The sequence below is a fragment of the Meriones unguiculatus genome, chromosome 6 (assembly GCF_030254825.1).
Source record: "Meriones unguiculatus strain TT.TT164.6M chromosome 6, Bangor_MerUng_6.1, whole genome shotgun sequence".
NCBI classification, from domain to species: Eukaryota; Metazoa; Chordata; class Mammalia; order Rodentia; family Muridae; genus Meriones; species Meriones unguiculatus.
The window spans coordinates 13,253,202-13,266,968 of NC_083354.1; the positions used below are offsets into that span (position 1 = coordinate 13,253,202).

General features: G+C 43.9%; 1 protein-coding gene across 1 annotated transcript in view; it reads left to right on the forward strand.

Annotated features, from left to right (window-relative positions):
- Positions 1-13,767, forward strand: part of Scg3 (secretogranin III) — a 35,000-nt gene that overhangs the window by 16,320 nt on the left and 4,913 nt on the right. Inside the window, exons 8-10 of the mRNA XM_021631616.2 lie at positions 224-340; positions 3,002-3,085; positions 5,796-5,933. Of these exons, the coding sequence (XP_021487291.1) occupies positions 224-340; positions 3,002-3,085; positions 5,796-5,933 (339 nt within the window). The remainder of the gene's footprint in view (positions 1-223; positions 341-3,001; positions 3,086-5,795; positions 5,934-13,767) is intronic.

The window sequence follows — 13,767 nt, forward strand, 5'->3', positions numbered from 1 at the left end:
TTACCAGTTAAGAGCACTGGCTGCTATTGCAGAAGACCCAAGTTCAGTTCCCAGCACCCACACTGTGGCTCGCCACCCTCTGTAACTCCAGTTCCAAGGGATCTGTCACCCTCTTCTGGTCTGTGCAGGTACTGCACACCCATATATGCATGCAAAGCACATATGGGTATATAAAATAATACGAATAAAAAATTTTAATTAATTATTTTGTTTTCTTACATAGAAAAAGAAGCAAAAGAGAAAGAAACACTGATCACTATCATGAAGACGCTGATTGATTTTGTGAAGATGATGGTCAAATACGGTACAATATCTCCAGAGGAAGGGGTTTCCTACCTTGGTGAGGATTCTGCTTTATTTTTACCACGGCTGTTTTCACTGTTCAAAGCAAATTAAGGATCTGGCAATAATCACCTCACTAATTTGATGATTTATGCCAGAGCAGCCCAGATCTCCAGGGTAACGGAACTGCCCAGCTTGACGATGCATACAAATAAAATGAATTAGATGTTTTCCACTTTTCCTCTTAATAAATACCGCTGGAAGAAAAATCTTCCACATTTTTATATTAAATCTTATTAGTGTTTTATAATAATCTCCAGGGAGCAATTTTATTACAATTTAACTCACTAATTTTTTTTATTTTTTTTTTTTTACTTGTATGTAGAGGTCTGGATTAACTCTAGATTTTCCCCTCTGAATAGTTACTGTATGTGGCAAGCAGGGAGAGTGCTGGCTAGGCATCAGGAGCCTCTCTCTGCTCTGCTGGGCAGGCCCTGTGCCTCCCAAGGCTTCACTCCTTATGTCTGAAATGGAGGATGAGACAACTCTCGGGTACCACTCCATCGTTAGGAGAAGTCAGGGCAGGAACTCGAGGCAGGAACCTGGAGGCAGGAGCTGATGCAGAGGCCAGGGAGGAGCACGGCCTGCTGCCTTTGCTCAGTCTGCTTTCTTACAGCACTCAGTACCGCTAACCCAGGGCTGGCCCCGTTCACCGTGATCTGGGCACTTCCAATCAATCATTAGTCAAGACAATGCAGCCCAGATTTGCTCACCGGCTTGCCCGGGAGCCAATCTTTTGGGGGCATTTTTTGCAACTGAGGTCCCCTCTTCCCAAATGACTCTGTCTGGTGTCAAGTTGACATAAAACTAGCCAGCACACATGGTACACATACATGCATACAAGCAAAATATCCATACACATAAAGTAAATAAATAAATCTAAGAATTCAAATATGGTTTCTCCAGTATATATTGCAGGTGCTCTATTATTTGATTTTTTTTTTTAAGGACTTTTGTTTCTCTGAGTATTTTCACCACCCATGTGCTTAGGGCAAGATGGCCTCATAGCCTCTTACTCCGCTGGGGTGAAGAGAAACAAGTAGATGAGGAAATGCCACAGGTCCACATGATCCAGAATTATTCAGCAGGAATCCAGGGTTTTCTACATAAAAACAGTTTTACTGGTTTTTGTTTTATTACTTAAAAAAAAAACATATTTCTTGTAAAAAAAACATTCAAGCCAAAAGAGAAATATAAAAGAAAGTTAAAATCATTCCCGAGACCAATCCCCTCAAAACATTTTAATTTACAGTCTTCCAGATGTCTGAGTAGGTGTGTATGTGTATATACCTACGTTCTTTACCTGAAAAGGAAGTGTGTTCATGTTACGGTTGGTACCTTCTGGCCAACTCTATTCCTTAACACAGGGGTTCTCAATCCAACTAATGCTGCCAGCCTTTAATGGTGACACCCCCCCCCCAGTAACATTATCTCTGCTGCTACTTCAGAACTGTAATTTTGCTACAGTTGTGAATCATAACTGTATTTTCCCAGGGTCTTAGGCAACCCCTGTGAAAGCATTGTCTGACCCCCCCAAAGGAGTTACAACCCATCTCTTGAGAACCACTACTGCTATGAGTCTTGTTTGTTTCTTTGTTTGAGACAGGGTTTCTCAGTGTAGCCTTGGCTGTCCTGGACTTGCTTTGTAGACTGGGCTGGCCTCAAACTCACAGTGATCTGCCTACCTCTGCCTCCCAGAGTGCTGGGATTAAAGGCACATGCCACCACGCCCAGCCACTGCTATGAATCTTAGTGTAAATATGTGACATACAGGATATCTGATACGTGACCCCAAAAGGGGTCATGACCCACAGGACCACTGCTCTAATAGTAGAGCAGACATTGTGTCAACAGTGTGACTCAGGAATTCTGTGCTTTGGCATGTCTCCTGTGGAAATAAGGCAGAGATGCTGCAAGGACTTAGCGTAAACAACTGTTCCTGCCGCTACCGGAAGCCAAGTGTCTAACACGGTAACCACTAACCACAAGTTGCTACTGAAGTGAAAAGTCAGAGCCAGGCCTGGTAGCACACACCTGTAATCCCAGCACTCAGGGAGGCAGAGGCAGGAAGATCCCTGAGAGTTCGAGGCCATCCTAGTCTACAAAGTGAGTTCAGGACAACCAAAGCTACCGAGAAACTCAGTCTTGAAAACAACAAAAGTCATTGAAATGAAGTGCTTACTAGCTAAGCCGGTTGGCCAAGAAGGCATTGTGTCTCCAGCCTGTAATCCCAGGACTGGGAAAGCTAGGGTAGGAGGATTAAAATGGAGTTGGAAGCCAGCCTTGGCTGCAGCGAACGTTTCAGGCCAGCCTAGGGTAGAATGAAATATTTTAAAGATGCTTTAAAGGAAATTAAAAATAAAACTGAAACCAGGCGCAGTGGCACACGCCTGTAATCCCAGCAGTCAGGGAGGCAGAGGCAGATGGATCTATGTGAGTTCAAGACCTGCCTGGTTGTACAAAGTGAGTCCAGGATAGCCAAAGCTACACAGAGAAACCCTGTGTAGAAAAACAACAACAAAAAAAACCCAAAATAACAACAAAAAAATAAAAATAAAATCTAAAACAGGAGCTGCACACCTGTAACCATCACATATGAGAGCAAAAGTTTAATATCATTTCTTAGGAAATTAAGGCATATTACTTCTTTTCTCTCTAGAAAACTTGGATGAAACAATTGCTATGCAGACCAAGAACAAACTAGAAAAAAATACTACTGACAGCAAAAGCAAGCTTTCCCCAGGTAGGATTTGCTTGACTGTGGTGGGCTCCCCCCGCCCAGCTGTTAAAAGAATAACTGTTTTCAATGATAAATAATCAGTGTCAATAAACATTAATAAAGCATAATGGATTTCAAAACATTTTAAAATCTCAAATTCAGCCATTAGAAGAACCACATGTAACCCTGGCCATTTTTCTAGCCTGCCATGGCAAAGAATTATTTACTTTTTTTTTTTTTGAAGGCACTTTTTTAATTTAATTTTTAATTACACTTCATTTACTTTGTATCCCCCCTCTAGTTCCCTCCCTCCTCCCCTCCCAGTCCCTCCCTTCCTCTTCCTTCTCCACGAATGCCCTTCCCCAAGTCCACTGATAGGGGAGGGTTTCTTTTTCTTCTTTCTGATCCTAGTCTGTTAGGTCTCATCAGGAGTGGCTGCATTGTCTTCCTCTGTGGCCTGGTAAGGCTGCTCCCCTCCCCCTCGGGGGGAGGTGATCAAAGAGCAGGCCAATCAGTTCATGTCAGAGACAGTCCCTGTTCCCATTACTATGCAACCCACTTGGACACAGAACTGCCATGGGCTACATCTGTGCAGGGGTCCTAGGTTATCTCCACGCATGGTACTTTGTTGGAGTATCAGTCTCAGGAAAGACCCCTGTGTTCAAATTTTTTCGTTCTGTTCCTCTCCTTGTGGACCTCCTGTCCTCCCCAGATCTTACTATTTCCCACTTCTTTTATAAGATTCCCTGCACTCTTCCTAAAGTTTGGCCATAAGTCTCAACATCTGCTTTGATAGTCTGCAGGGCAGAGCCTTTCAGAGGCCAAAAGCTCGAAGAAGCGCTTTCATTTGAGGGCTCCTTTGTTGGTTTTGCTGGGCTGAGAATTGAATGCAGAACCCCCGGGGTAGAAGGCAAACATTCTACCATAGAGCCACACTGCACTAAAAAGTAATGTAGGTGTTCGCTCAAAGGCTCCGTTCACATCCTTTTCTTACCACTCCTTGAGACCACCATCCCAGGCCATCTGTCTTTCTCCACTGCCCCCACAGCTCCTCTGGGATATTCTGTGCCCCTCTGCAATGTGCCCCTTTTCTGTGTTTCTCTTCCACCCACAACCCCGCTCTGCCCAGCATACACCCCAGAACTGAGCTGAGTGAAGGACCCTCTCAAGGGGGAAAAGGAGAAAAAAGAGGGAAGATCGGAAGCTGTGATTGTTGTGCTTCAGCCATTTTGCCCTGTCACAGAAATTACATATGCGTTGGTGACGCTGTACTATGCCCCTTCAAATGACATTTTCATGCAGGCTTTTCTGTTTGGTTTTAATGCTAGGGCCCAAAGGCAGCCCCTCTTGCTTGCTAAGCAAGTGCTCTAACCACTTAGCTACATGTTTAGCCTTCAAACAGTTTTTTTTTTCTTTTAGATTTAGTGTGTGTGTGTGTGTGTGTGTGTGTGTGTGTGTACCACACACATGTCTGGTGTCCATGGAAGTCAGAAGAGGATATCAGATCCCCCCAAACTGGTTGTAAGCCACCATGTGGGTGCTGGAATCTGAGCTCAGGAATCAGGACAATACATGCTCTTGACTGCTGAGCCATCTCTTCGGCTTGCACCCTGCCCTGGCCAAGCACGTGCTGCTGTCGCAAGCAGTTTTTAATAACTTTCAAGAATGACAAAATCAAGAAACAGAACTGCATCACAGATATCAAAAGTATGTGCGACTGTAAATATGACACTTCAGTGGGAGACTTTTACATGAGCCGATGAGTGATTTTTTTCTTCTTTTCAATATGTGTTCATGTTGCTGTGCGTGTGTGTGCGTGTGTGTGTGTGTGTGTGTGTGTGTGTGTGTGTGTGTGTGTAGAAACCAGAAGTCAACATCAAGTGGCAGCCTTATTGCTCTCCATCTTATTTATTGAGACACAATCTTTCCCTGACCCAAATCCAAGCTCACAGATTTGGCTACATTAACTGGCCAGCAAGTCCAGCAGTCCTCCTGTCTTTGCCTCTCCAGTGCTAGAAACTCAAGGGGCAGAAGGGAGCAACAAGAGGAGTGTTTGTTCAAAGCCAGACTGGACTACGTGAGACCTTGTCTCAAAAATAACATCATTCTTATTTGTAACCAAGACAGACATAGCACACCCCAGTCCCTGTCAACACTAACTAAATTAAGATAAACAGGGCTGAGGGTGTGATTCAGTGGTGGAATGCTTGCCTAGCATACATGATACTCCGGGTTTGTCTACCTGCCTAGGAAGGAAGGGAGAAAGGAGGGAAGGAAGGAAGGAAGGAAGGAAGGAAGGAAGGAAGGAAGGAAAACAAATGGCCAGTTTTGATTGTACATACCAAGCGTTCTGGAGGCTGAGTTAGGAGGATGGCTTGAGCCAGGAGTACAAAGATAACAGTGAAAGCCAATCTATAATACAGTAATAACAAAGCAAGACAAGCAGTCACTCTCTGATGATGGTGTGGTTGAAGGAAGTATGCTCATTCAGAATCTGGGGTGCTGGGAGTCTGGACCTAGCTTCTTGTTGACTAAGTGGGTGACCCTAAGCATCTTTTTCTTCCTGGAGCCTCAGTTTCCTCTTTCTGTGAAATGACGGCAGACGATTGGTTTAGATAGTTCAAAAGATACAGTGTGGCTACAGACCATATCTTTTCAGTAAAGTTTGTTCTACATTAAGAATTAAGGAAGGTAGGAAATGATGTTTTAACAACAGTGCACTATCTGATCACAGTGCCGTCAGAGAAGAGTCACGAAGAAACAGACAGTACCAAGGAAGAAGCTGCCAAGATGGAGAAGGAATACGGAACCCTAAAAGACTCTACAAAAGACGCTAACTCCAACCTAGGAGGAAAGACAGATGAAGCCAAAGGTTTGGATCTAACAGCTCTGGGGTTGGCAATGAAGCCGGGGAAGCGGGGGTTTTCAACACTCAAGTAGGGCTGGCCAAAATCAGGTCCGCCACGGCGCAGTCTGCGTGGTTAAGGTTGGCAGAGTAGGGAGATCCAACAGCAAGCCCACACGGTACAGTCTGTGGAGTTAAGGTTAGCAGAGTGGGGAGATCCAACATGAAGCCCCCACACCGCACGATCTGTGGAGTTAAAATTACCAGAGTGGGGAGATCCAAAAGCAAGCCCCACACAGCATGATCTGTGGAGTTAAAATTACCAGAGTGGGGAGATCCAACAGCAAGCCCACACAGTACAGTCTGTGGAGTTAAAATTAGCATGCAGCACCTACACTTGGATAACTATGTTTTAATAATCTTTTGGGATGGCAAGGTGGTCTCATTATTTAGTGCTCAGAGGCTCTTATGCTCAGGAAGAAATATTCATGGTTGAGGGAGTATTCACAGTCGTTTATGTTTTTATGTCTTTAACGTTTGGTTTGTAATCCTACCTTATGGAGCAATTATTTACTTATTTGTGCATTTATTTTACTTATTTATTTGTAGAAGAAAGAACTTGTTGAGTTTACAGTTCTACGTTTTGATCCATAGTAATATTTGCTGTTTTAGATTTCAGTTTGGCTTGGTGTTATGAGACAGAGTAGTCCAGGCTGATCTAGAACTCTCTGTGTAACCTACACTGGCCTCACATTCATGGCAACCCTCCTGCCTCCAGCCCCCTGTGCACTCGAATTACAGGCATGACAATATTTCTTTAAGTTACTTAATAGTCCCTCAGATAACCACAGGATGACTTAGCCAGGTCACCCAAGTGTCCGTACTTATGAAAGCAAAGCCCTCACGTTGTGCAGGGATGAAGCGTGGGAATGCCTTTAAGAATCTGATACAAATCACAAATTCAGTGCATCAATTTTCCTTTAAAAGTAAATGAACCTCTGACCTACAAAATTTACACCTTCTTAGGATTTTCCCAGCTTTCCCAGAAACCACCTTTTCTCCAAGAAAAAAAAGACTTGGTGGGGCTGTAAGTTCTACATTGTTAAATCTTCCGGTTGGGGCTGGGATGCGGATCCTGTGGCGTGCTCATGGTTTGAGCCCCTTTTGTTGCAAGTTGCATTGTTACAGCATAGAAAAAGTACCTCCCTATGTCCCAGAAGCTGGGCAGAGATGTTTGATCCTGCTTTATCTTTCTGTCATTAGGAAATGTTGGCCTCTTTGGTATAGTTGGAGCCTGCTAGGTCTTACCAATGTCTCATTTTATTGCTCAGGAGGAGAGAAGGGGAGTGAGAATGGGCCAGTGCTTTCTCCTGAGGGAGGGGAATTGGTGGCTCAGTGAAGTTGTCATCTGAAAACATAGCACTGGACCCTTTTGTTGTTTTATAAAAATGAAAATCCCAATTGTACTATTTTACCAATAAAGACTCAGGAGCCAGATGCTGGGGTGAAAACCTGCTAGCTCAGAGAGGCAGAAAAAGCACCCAGCTGACCTTGCTTCTCAGTCAGGTCCGATGGGAAAAAAAAATCCAAAAGGCTCAGTGGCTCAGCTGACATCCCAGGATCAAAAGGTCAGAAAACCCAAGGCAGAAGGCTTGCTATCTCAAAGCCCCAAAACCCAGGGAGCTGAGGAACTAAAGCCTAAACTAAAGCCAGAGCTTGAGCTAAAAGCTTTCTTCTCCACCCTGTCTTAAATACCCCCCAACTCAAAGTCCCTCCTATTCCTTAATCCCTGTCAGCTGGTTTCTTGCTCTGCCTGTTGACCTAGGGTTGACTTTATTAAATCCTGTGTACAGAAAGCTCTTGGATTAAGGATGTGTGCTAGGGCTGGGTGAACCACACCATGATCACCTGTTTACAATAAAAAGTTCTTGGATTAAAGGTGTATGGTAGGGCTCAACCACACCAAACAAGAACAGGGTTTCACAGTTCACGATTTTGGGGTTCACAACAGGATCAAATATCCTGCAACACCCTTTACTCTGGCTCTGTATAACCATCCATGGTAATGAGTGGATGGGCTTTGCTTTCTCCTTTCTATACTATAATGTAATATGATTACTGGGCCCCTCCCGCTCATGCTGTATAGTTCATTAACTTTTTTTACATTTATTTTTTTATTTGTGTGTGTGTGTGTGCACTCTAACACTCATATACATGTCACAGCGCACATGGGCAGTCAGATAACTTGTTCCTCTCCTCCCACCATGCGAGAGGATCAGACTCAAGATGTCAGGATTGGCAGCAAGAGCCTTTATCTACTCAGTCATCTCATTGGCCCCGTATTTGTCAACATTTTTTCAAATATTCTAAGACCGAGTCTCCCTTGGCTGGTCTGGAGCTCACTGTGTAGACCGGGCTGTCCTCAAACTCACAAAGATTTACCTGCCTCAGCCTCTCCAGTGCTGAGACCAAAGGCAGGCGCCACCACGCCTGGCTGTTAACATTTTCTATTAAGTTTTTTTTCACTCTTGTCAATTAGTGACGGTTTTATGGAAAGATTGGCACAGTGTGGTAGTAGGAACCCCTTCTTTATTCCACTGTTGTCTTTTTAGCACCCCGTCTTCACATCCTGCTAACAACAAGATATTCTCGATCTGCTCCAAATTTTCTTTTCACAAGACTTGAAACCAATTCCTTCAAGAAATTGTTTCCTCCTTCCCTTTTCTCCTTCCCTTTTTCCCTCAAGGTCATATTTACCCAGGAGCCCCACAATGTTTCCTTTAACCTGCGGAGCGATGAGGATGACACCTTGTATTGATGTACAAGGCCTGGGTATCTCTGCTCTTCTATTTCCAAAGAATGCGCTGTGAAAGTGGAGCGTGAAGGAAGAGATGTCACTGCTTTATGCAGAATCCTAGTGTTAGTTACCTTTCCCTCGCTGTAACAGAACACCTGAGACTCATGAAGAGAAAGGTTGATTTGGGGCTCATAGTTTGGGAGGATCCAGTCCATCATCTGTTGTTGGTCTCATTGCTTTGGGCCGGCGGTAGGTAGCACATCGGAGGAGGGGCAATGGCAGAGCAAAATCACTCAGTTTGTAGCCAGGAGAGAGAGGAGGACAAGGTAGAGGCTGGCGCCCTCCCATCCCCATCAAGGGTGTGCTGCCTGTTACCCGGAAGCTCTGCCTCTTAAAGTTCCCACAACCCCCTCTGGTGGCATCCTGGGAGCCAAGCTGTTGACCCGGGGACCACAGATCTGATCTGTAGCAGAGCGTTTGGAGACTAAGGCTGGTGGGAGATTTCACCCTTCTTGGGGTTTCCATCTGATAGCGATGCAGGGAGAGGAGGGTGAAACCCGGTCCCGCTAGGGTTGTCACGCTTTGTATCAGCTCTCCTGAAACTTGCGGAAGGTGGTAGAGATTTAGGGTTTAACTTAGCTTCCTGCTCCACACAACCCTTGACCACGTTACTCTATGGTGAGAAGAAACGAGTCTAACATAGTTTAGAAAACACCAAAAAGGAATTAATCCTCAAAAGAACAAGTGTTCGTATTTGTCTTAGAGTCGCTCGTTGGCGCTGTTTTCCAATGGTTATTTTGCTACTGTTTTAAAGTCGAGTGAGGAACACCCATCGGTGCTATGTAGAAAATAAATGCGTGAATGTAGTGGAAGGCAGTCCTCTCGACCGGGCCTTCTGAGTGCTGGCTAAAAGCCTGAGCCACCGTGCCTGGCCGAAATACTTCTCACCCTCCGCATAGGCAGGCACGAGCCTTGCCCCATGCACATACATCCTAATTATTGGTGATCAAGCAGGTGGAACACAGGCTTTCTTCAGGAGAGAAAGCTGGAGGCACTAGCGATTAGAACTTAGAGTAAGGTAATGGCCCAGCTAAAAGCATGTGAGAAAATAATTACAAGCAGAACACACTGGCAAGAATGGTCTCAGAGGGCCTCCTTTGGTCTTGGAGTGTGAGGTGACGGTCCCATGTAACCACAGTAAATATCTTTTAACCATGCCAAGCAGATGCTGGACCTGTGAGCAGTCTATGTAGGAATAATGGTAAGAACAGCAAGAATGTCCTAGGCTTATCTCACTCCGCTTTACACAGTATGTCTACATGCGTTCTGTTCCATGACAGGCTCGCACGGGGGCGGGACAGCTGGCTCGGGTTAAGAGCACTTGCTGCTCTGGCAGAGGACCTCTGTCTGACTCTCAGCACCCACATCAGCTCACCACCACCTGTAACTATAGCCCCAGAGACCCCAGGGCCTTCTTCTGACCTCCTCAGGCAGCAGCACACACGTGGCCTACCTTCATACAGATACACATAGATAAAAATTAAACTTTTAAATCAGGTTTAATTTTTTAGTACAAAATATATATTTTTTTTATTTATCAAGGAGTGAAAGACAATTCATTTTGATTTTGAATATAATCTAGACTATTTAAAGTATTGCTTCCCACACAGACTCTTTTTTTTTTTTTTTAACTTATTTGTACTTATTTATTTTGGCTTTTTAAGACAGGGTCTCAGGTAGTCCAGACTGAACTTGAATTCACCACGTAACTGAAGCTCACCCTAAGCTCCCGATCCTCTTGCCTCCGACTCCCAAATTCCAAGAATACAGATCTGAGCCACCGCACCTGGCACAGATTAGTGATATTTTCTTAACATGATAATATTTATATCAGTAAAGTTATTTGAATGATTCAATAGTTATTTCTAAATTTAAGAATTTACCAATAAAGAAAATTCTAATTCTAACCATGTCCAGAAACTTGCTTAATTTTCCTCCAGAGACCGACAGCGTGTACTTTGAAACATTCTGTAATCTGAGTGCTGCTCTTCCCACCAGCTGGTTGTTTGTGTACTTTTGATGTGTGAGTCACTGAAAATATGTTTTTAATTAATTGATTTATTTTTATGGGTGGTGTGTATGTGTGAGGGAGAGAGAGAGAGAGAGAGTACAGTGCCCGGGGAGGCCAGCAGAGGGTATCTGATACCCAGAAGTGGAGTTACAGATGTTTATGACCCATTGTCTGGGTGCTGGCAATGGAACCAGAATCCTCAGGAGGAGCAACCAGTGCTCTTAACCACTGAGTAACCTCTCCAGCCCCTGGAAAATCTTTTGAAGACTCATCCAAAGGATGAGATAAGCATTGTAGCACCATAGGCTCATTGCAATGCCATGGTCTGCCGTGCTGATAACTAGATAATGAAATTAAGATGGAAAAGGTGACTGTCACCTGCATCTTCTCCCTCTCTTCCCTTTTTTCATAGAAGCTGGAAAAGTCAGCCTATTGACTTCATAAACTGATAGCTCATGTGGCTCCTTTTTCTTAAGCAACATAAGAACAGACCAAAACCACTCAGGTCCTAAGGCGCTCTGTTAGATATGTCCAGAAACAGAGCTCGTCTGATTTCCTTGAGCCAGCAAGTGAGATGGGAGCTCAGACAAACTTGGTAGGTTTTCTATCAACCCACATTTCTGAATGACATCAGAAGTGTCTCCTCCTATGTAAGACAATAAATTGCCTTTCCAGAATTCTCCCCTTTACAAACGAGAAAGTAACATACAAGAAATGAATTGGCTAACATAAGAGCTCATAGCCAGAGAGTAACAAAGCTGGGCCTTGAACCCATGACCCTTGACCCCTGACTCCTAATCCGGGATCCACTTGTAAGCATGTACAATCACTGCAGAGAAATAATGTTCTTTCTCCTTCTCTTCCTCTTCCCCCTTCTCTCTTTTTTTTTTTCTTCCTCTTTCTTCCTCTTCCTCCTCATTTTCTTAAGTCTCATTTATCCCTAGCTGGCTTCAAACTCCCTACATAATTAAGGATGACCTTGAACTCCTGGGTGCTGGAATTTCAGTCACCTATTACCATTTCAATGTATGTGGTGCTCGGAATCAAACCCAGGCTTCATGCATCCTAGGCATGAACTCTACCAACCAAGTTACATACTCAGTGAGTGGCTTTGTGGCCCTTGGTGTTCATGCCAGTAGCTATGATGTGCAATCCAAAACGTAGTCATATAATATTGACATGGTTTGAAGCATTATGTAAAACAAGTCTTTATAAACACTTGAGGGTTTTTATCACTTGCTTATATATTTGATGGAGGGAATACAAACCACAGCAGGCACATAGAGGTCGAAGGAGAAATTCCAGGGTTCAGTTCTCTTCTTCCACCGTGTGGATCCGGGGAATTGAACTCAAGTCATTAGACTTGGCAGCAGGTGCCCTTATTTGCTGGCCCATTTTGTGTTGTTGTTGTTGTTGTAAATGTTCTTGAAGTTCTAATGTTTTTAAGATCTCTACCTTTGTTTAGGACAGGAGGAGGTCAGGATAGCATTTCAGGGGCAATGAGGCTGTGTGCAAGAAGGAGAATTTCTGTCACAGCACTGAAGACCAGAACAGCCAGGGAAGCAGTGCTGAGGCTTGATCCTGGCTCTCTTCCATCTACTTCAGTATGTGTTTCAAGGCTCATGCCATATTACCTCAGCCATGAGCTATTTTTTTCCCCAAAGACTGCTGAAATAAATTGGGGAAAAAAATAGCTCAACGTTCCAAAATGGACTCTCATGGGCTTTCAGTGAACACTGCATAAACCAAAGATTTACTTTACAGCTCAGAGAAGAGAAAATGTAAATAGAGACCAGCTGCTCCTCTCCAAGAGCAGAGGACACCTGACATCCTTGCTGCTTTAATTCATGCCCCAGTAAATGTGTGGAGGGCTCAGGATTGTGGCACTGGCTGCCAGGCTTTGCCACACGTTAGAATCACACCAGGATTATTTATCAAAAGACTGACACTTGATTCCTTACCACGAGATATGTGTTAATTATCAGGGGTCCTCAGTGAGCAGCAAAGACCTAGCACCACTGAGGAGGCTGTGTGAACATGCCTGAGGAAGAAAGGATCTGGAGTATTGATCTGTCATTTTATTTCCTATCAGTTGAGAGCTGTCCTGTTATCGTGTGTGAATAAAGGAAAGCATGGGGCTCAGTGGTTAAGAGGGCTAGCTGCTCTTTCAGAATACCCAGGTTCTATACCCAGCACCCACATGGCCGCTCATAGCCATCTTGTGACTCTGGTTCCATTGAATCTCACACTCTTTTCTGACCTCCTTGGGTACCAGGCCCACACTATACTTACATACATGCAAGAGAAACACTCATACACATAAAACAAAAATTAATAAATCTTTGAAAGGGGGGCATGAAGGTGAAGAATGTGTGCTGTTGGTTTGGGAGGGTTGTTTGTGTGTTCATTTTTAAGGTGGGGTCTCACTATGGAGCTCTGGTAGTCCTAGAACTTAACATGTAGACCAGTCTGGCCTCAAATCAGAGACCCTCTGCCTCTGCTTCTGCCTTTTTGGCTCTCTCTCTCTCTCTCTCTCTCTCTCCTCCTCTATGTGCTGCAATTAAAGTTGTGAGCCACCATACCCATCTCTCCCTTCCCTATCTAGGATCTTAAATATTGCTTTGTACACCAGGCTGGCCTCAAACTCACAGCAATCTGCCTGCCTCTGCCCCACCGAGTACTAGGATTAAAGGTGTGTGCCACCACATCCAGCTCCCTTGAAACAGTTTTAACCTTACTAATTCACCATTTTTAATGTGTTTAAATAGTGAGTAAGCATTGATTTTCTTTTTCTCATATAGGCTTTCCACATTATAATATAGTATCAAAGATGGGGTTTTCAAAAGAATGCTTTAAGTTATTTGAAGAAATCATTTAGAGGAATATATTAAGATACACTCAAAAGTTTCAGAAGCCCTAATTATCTAATATGCTAATGATAAATTATCTATTTATCAAAATAAATCATATGAGAATCACTAACAATTTAAACT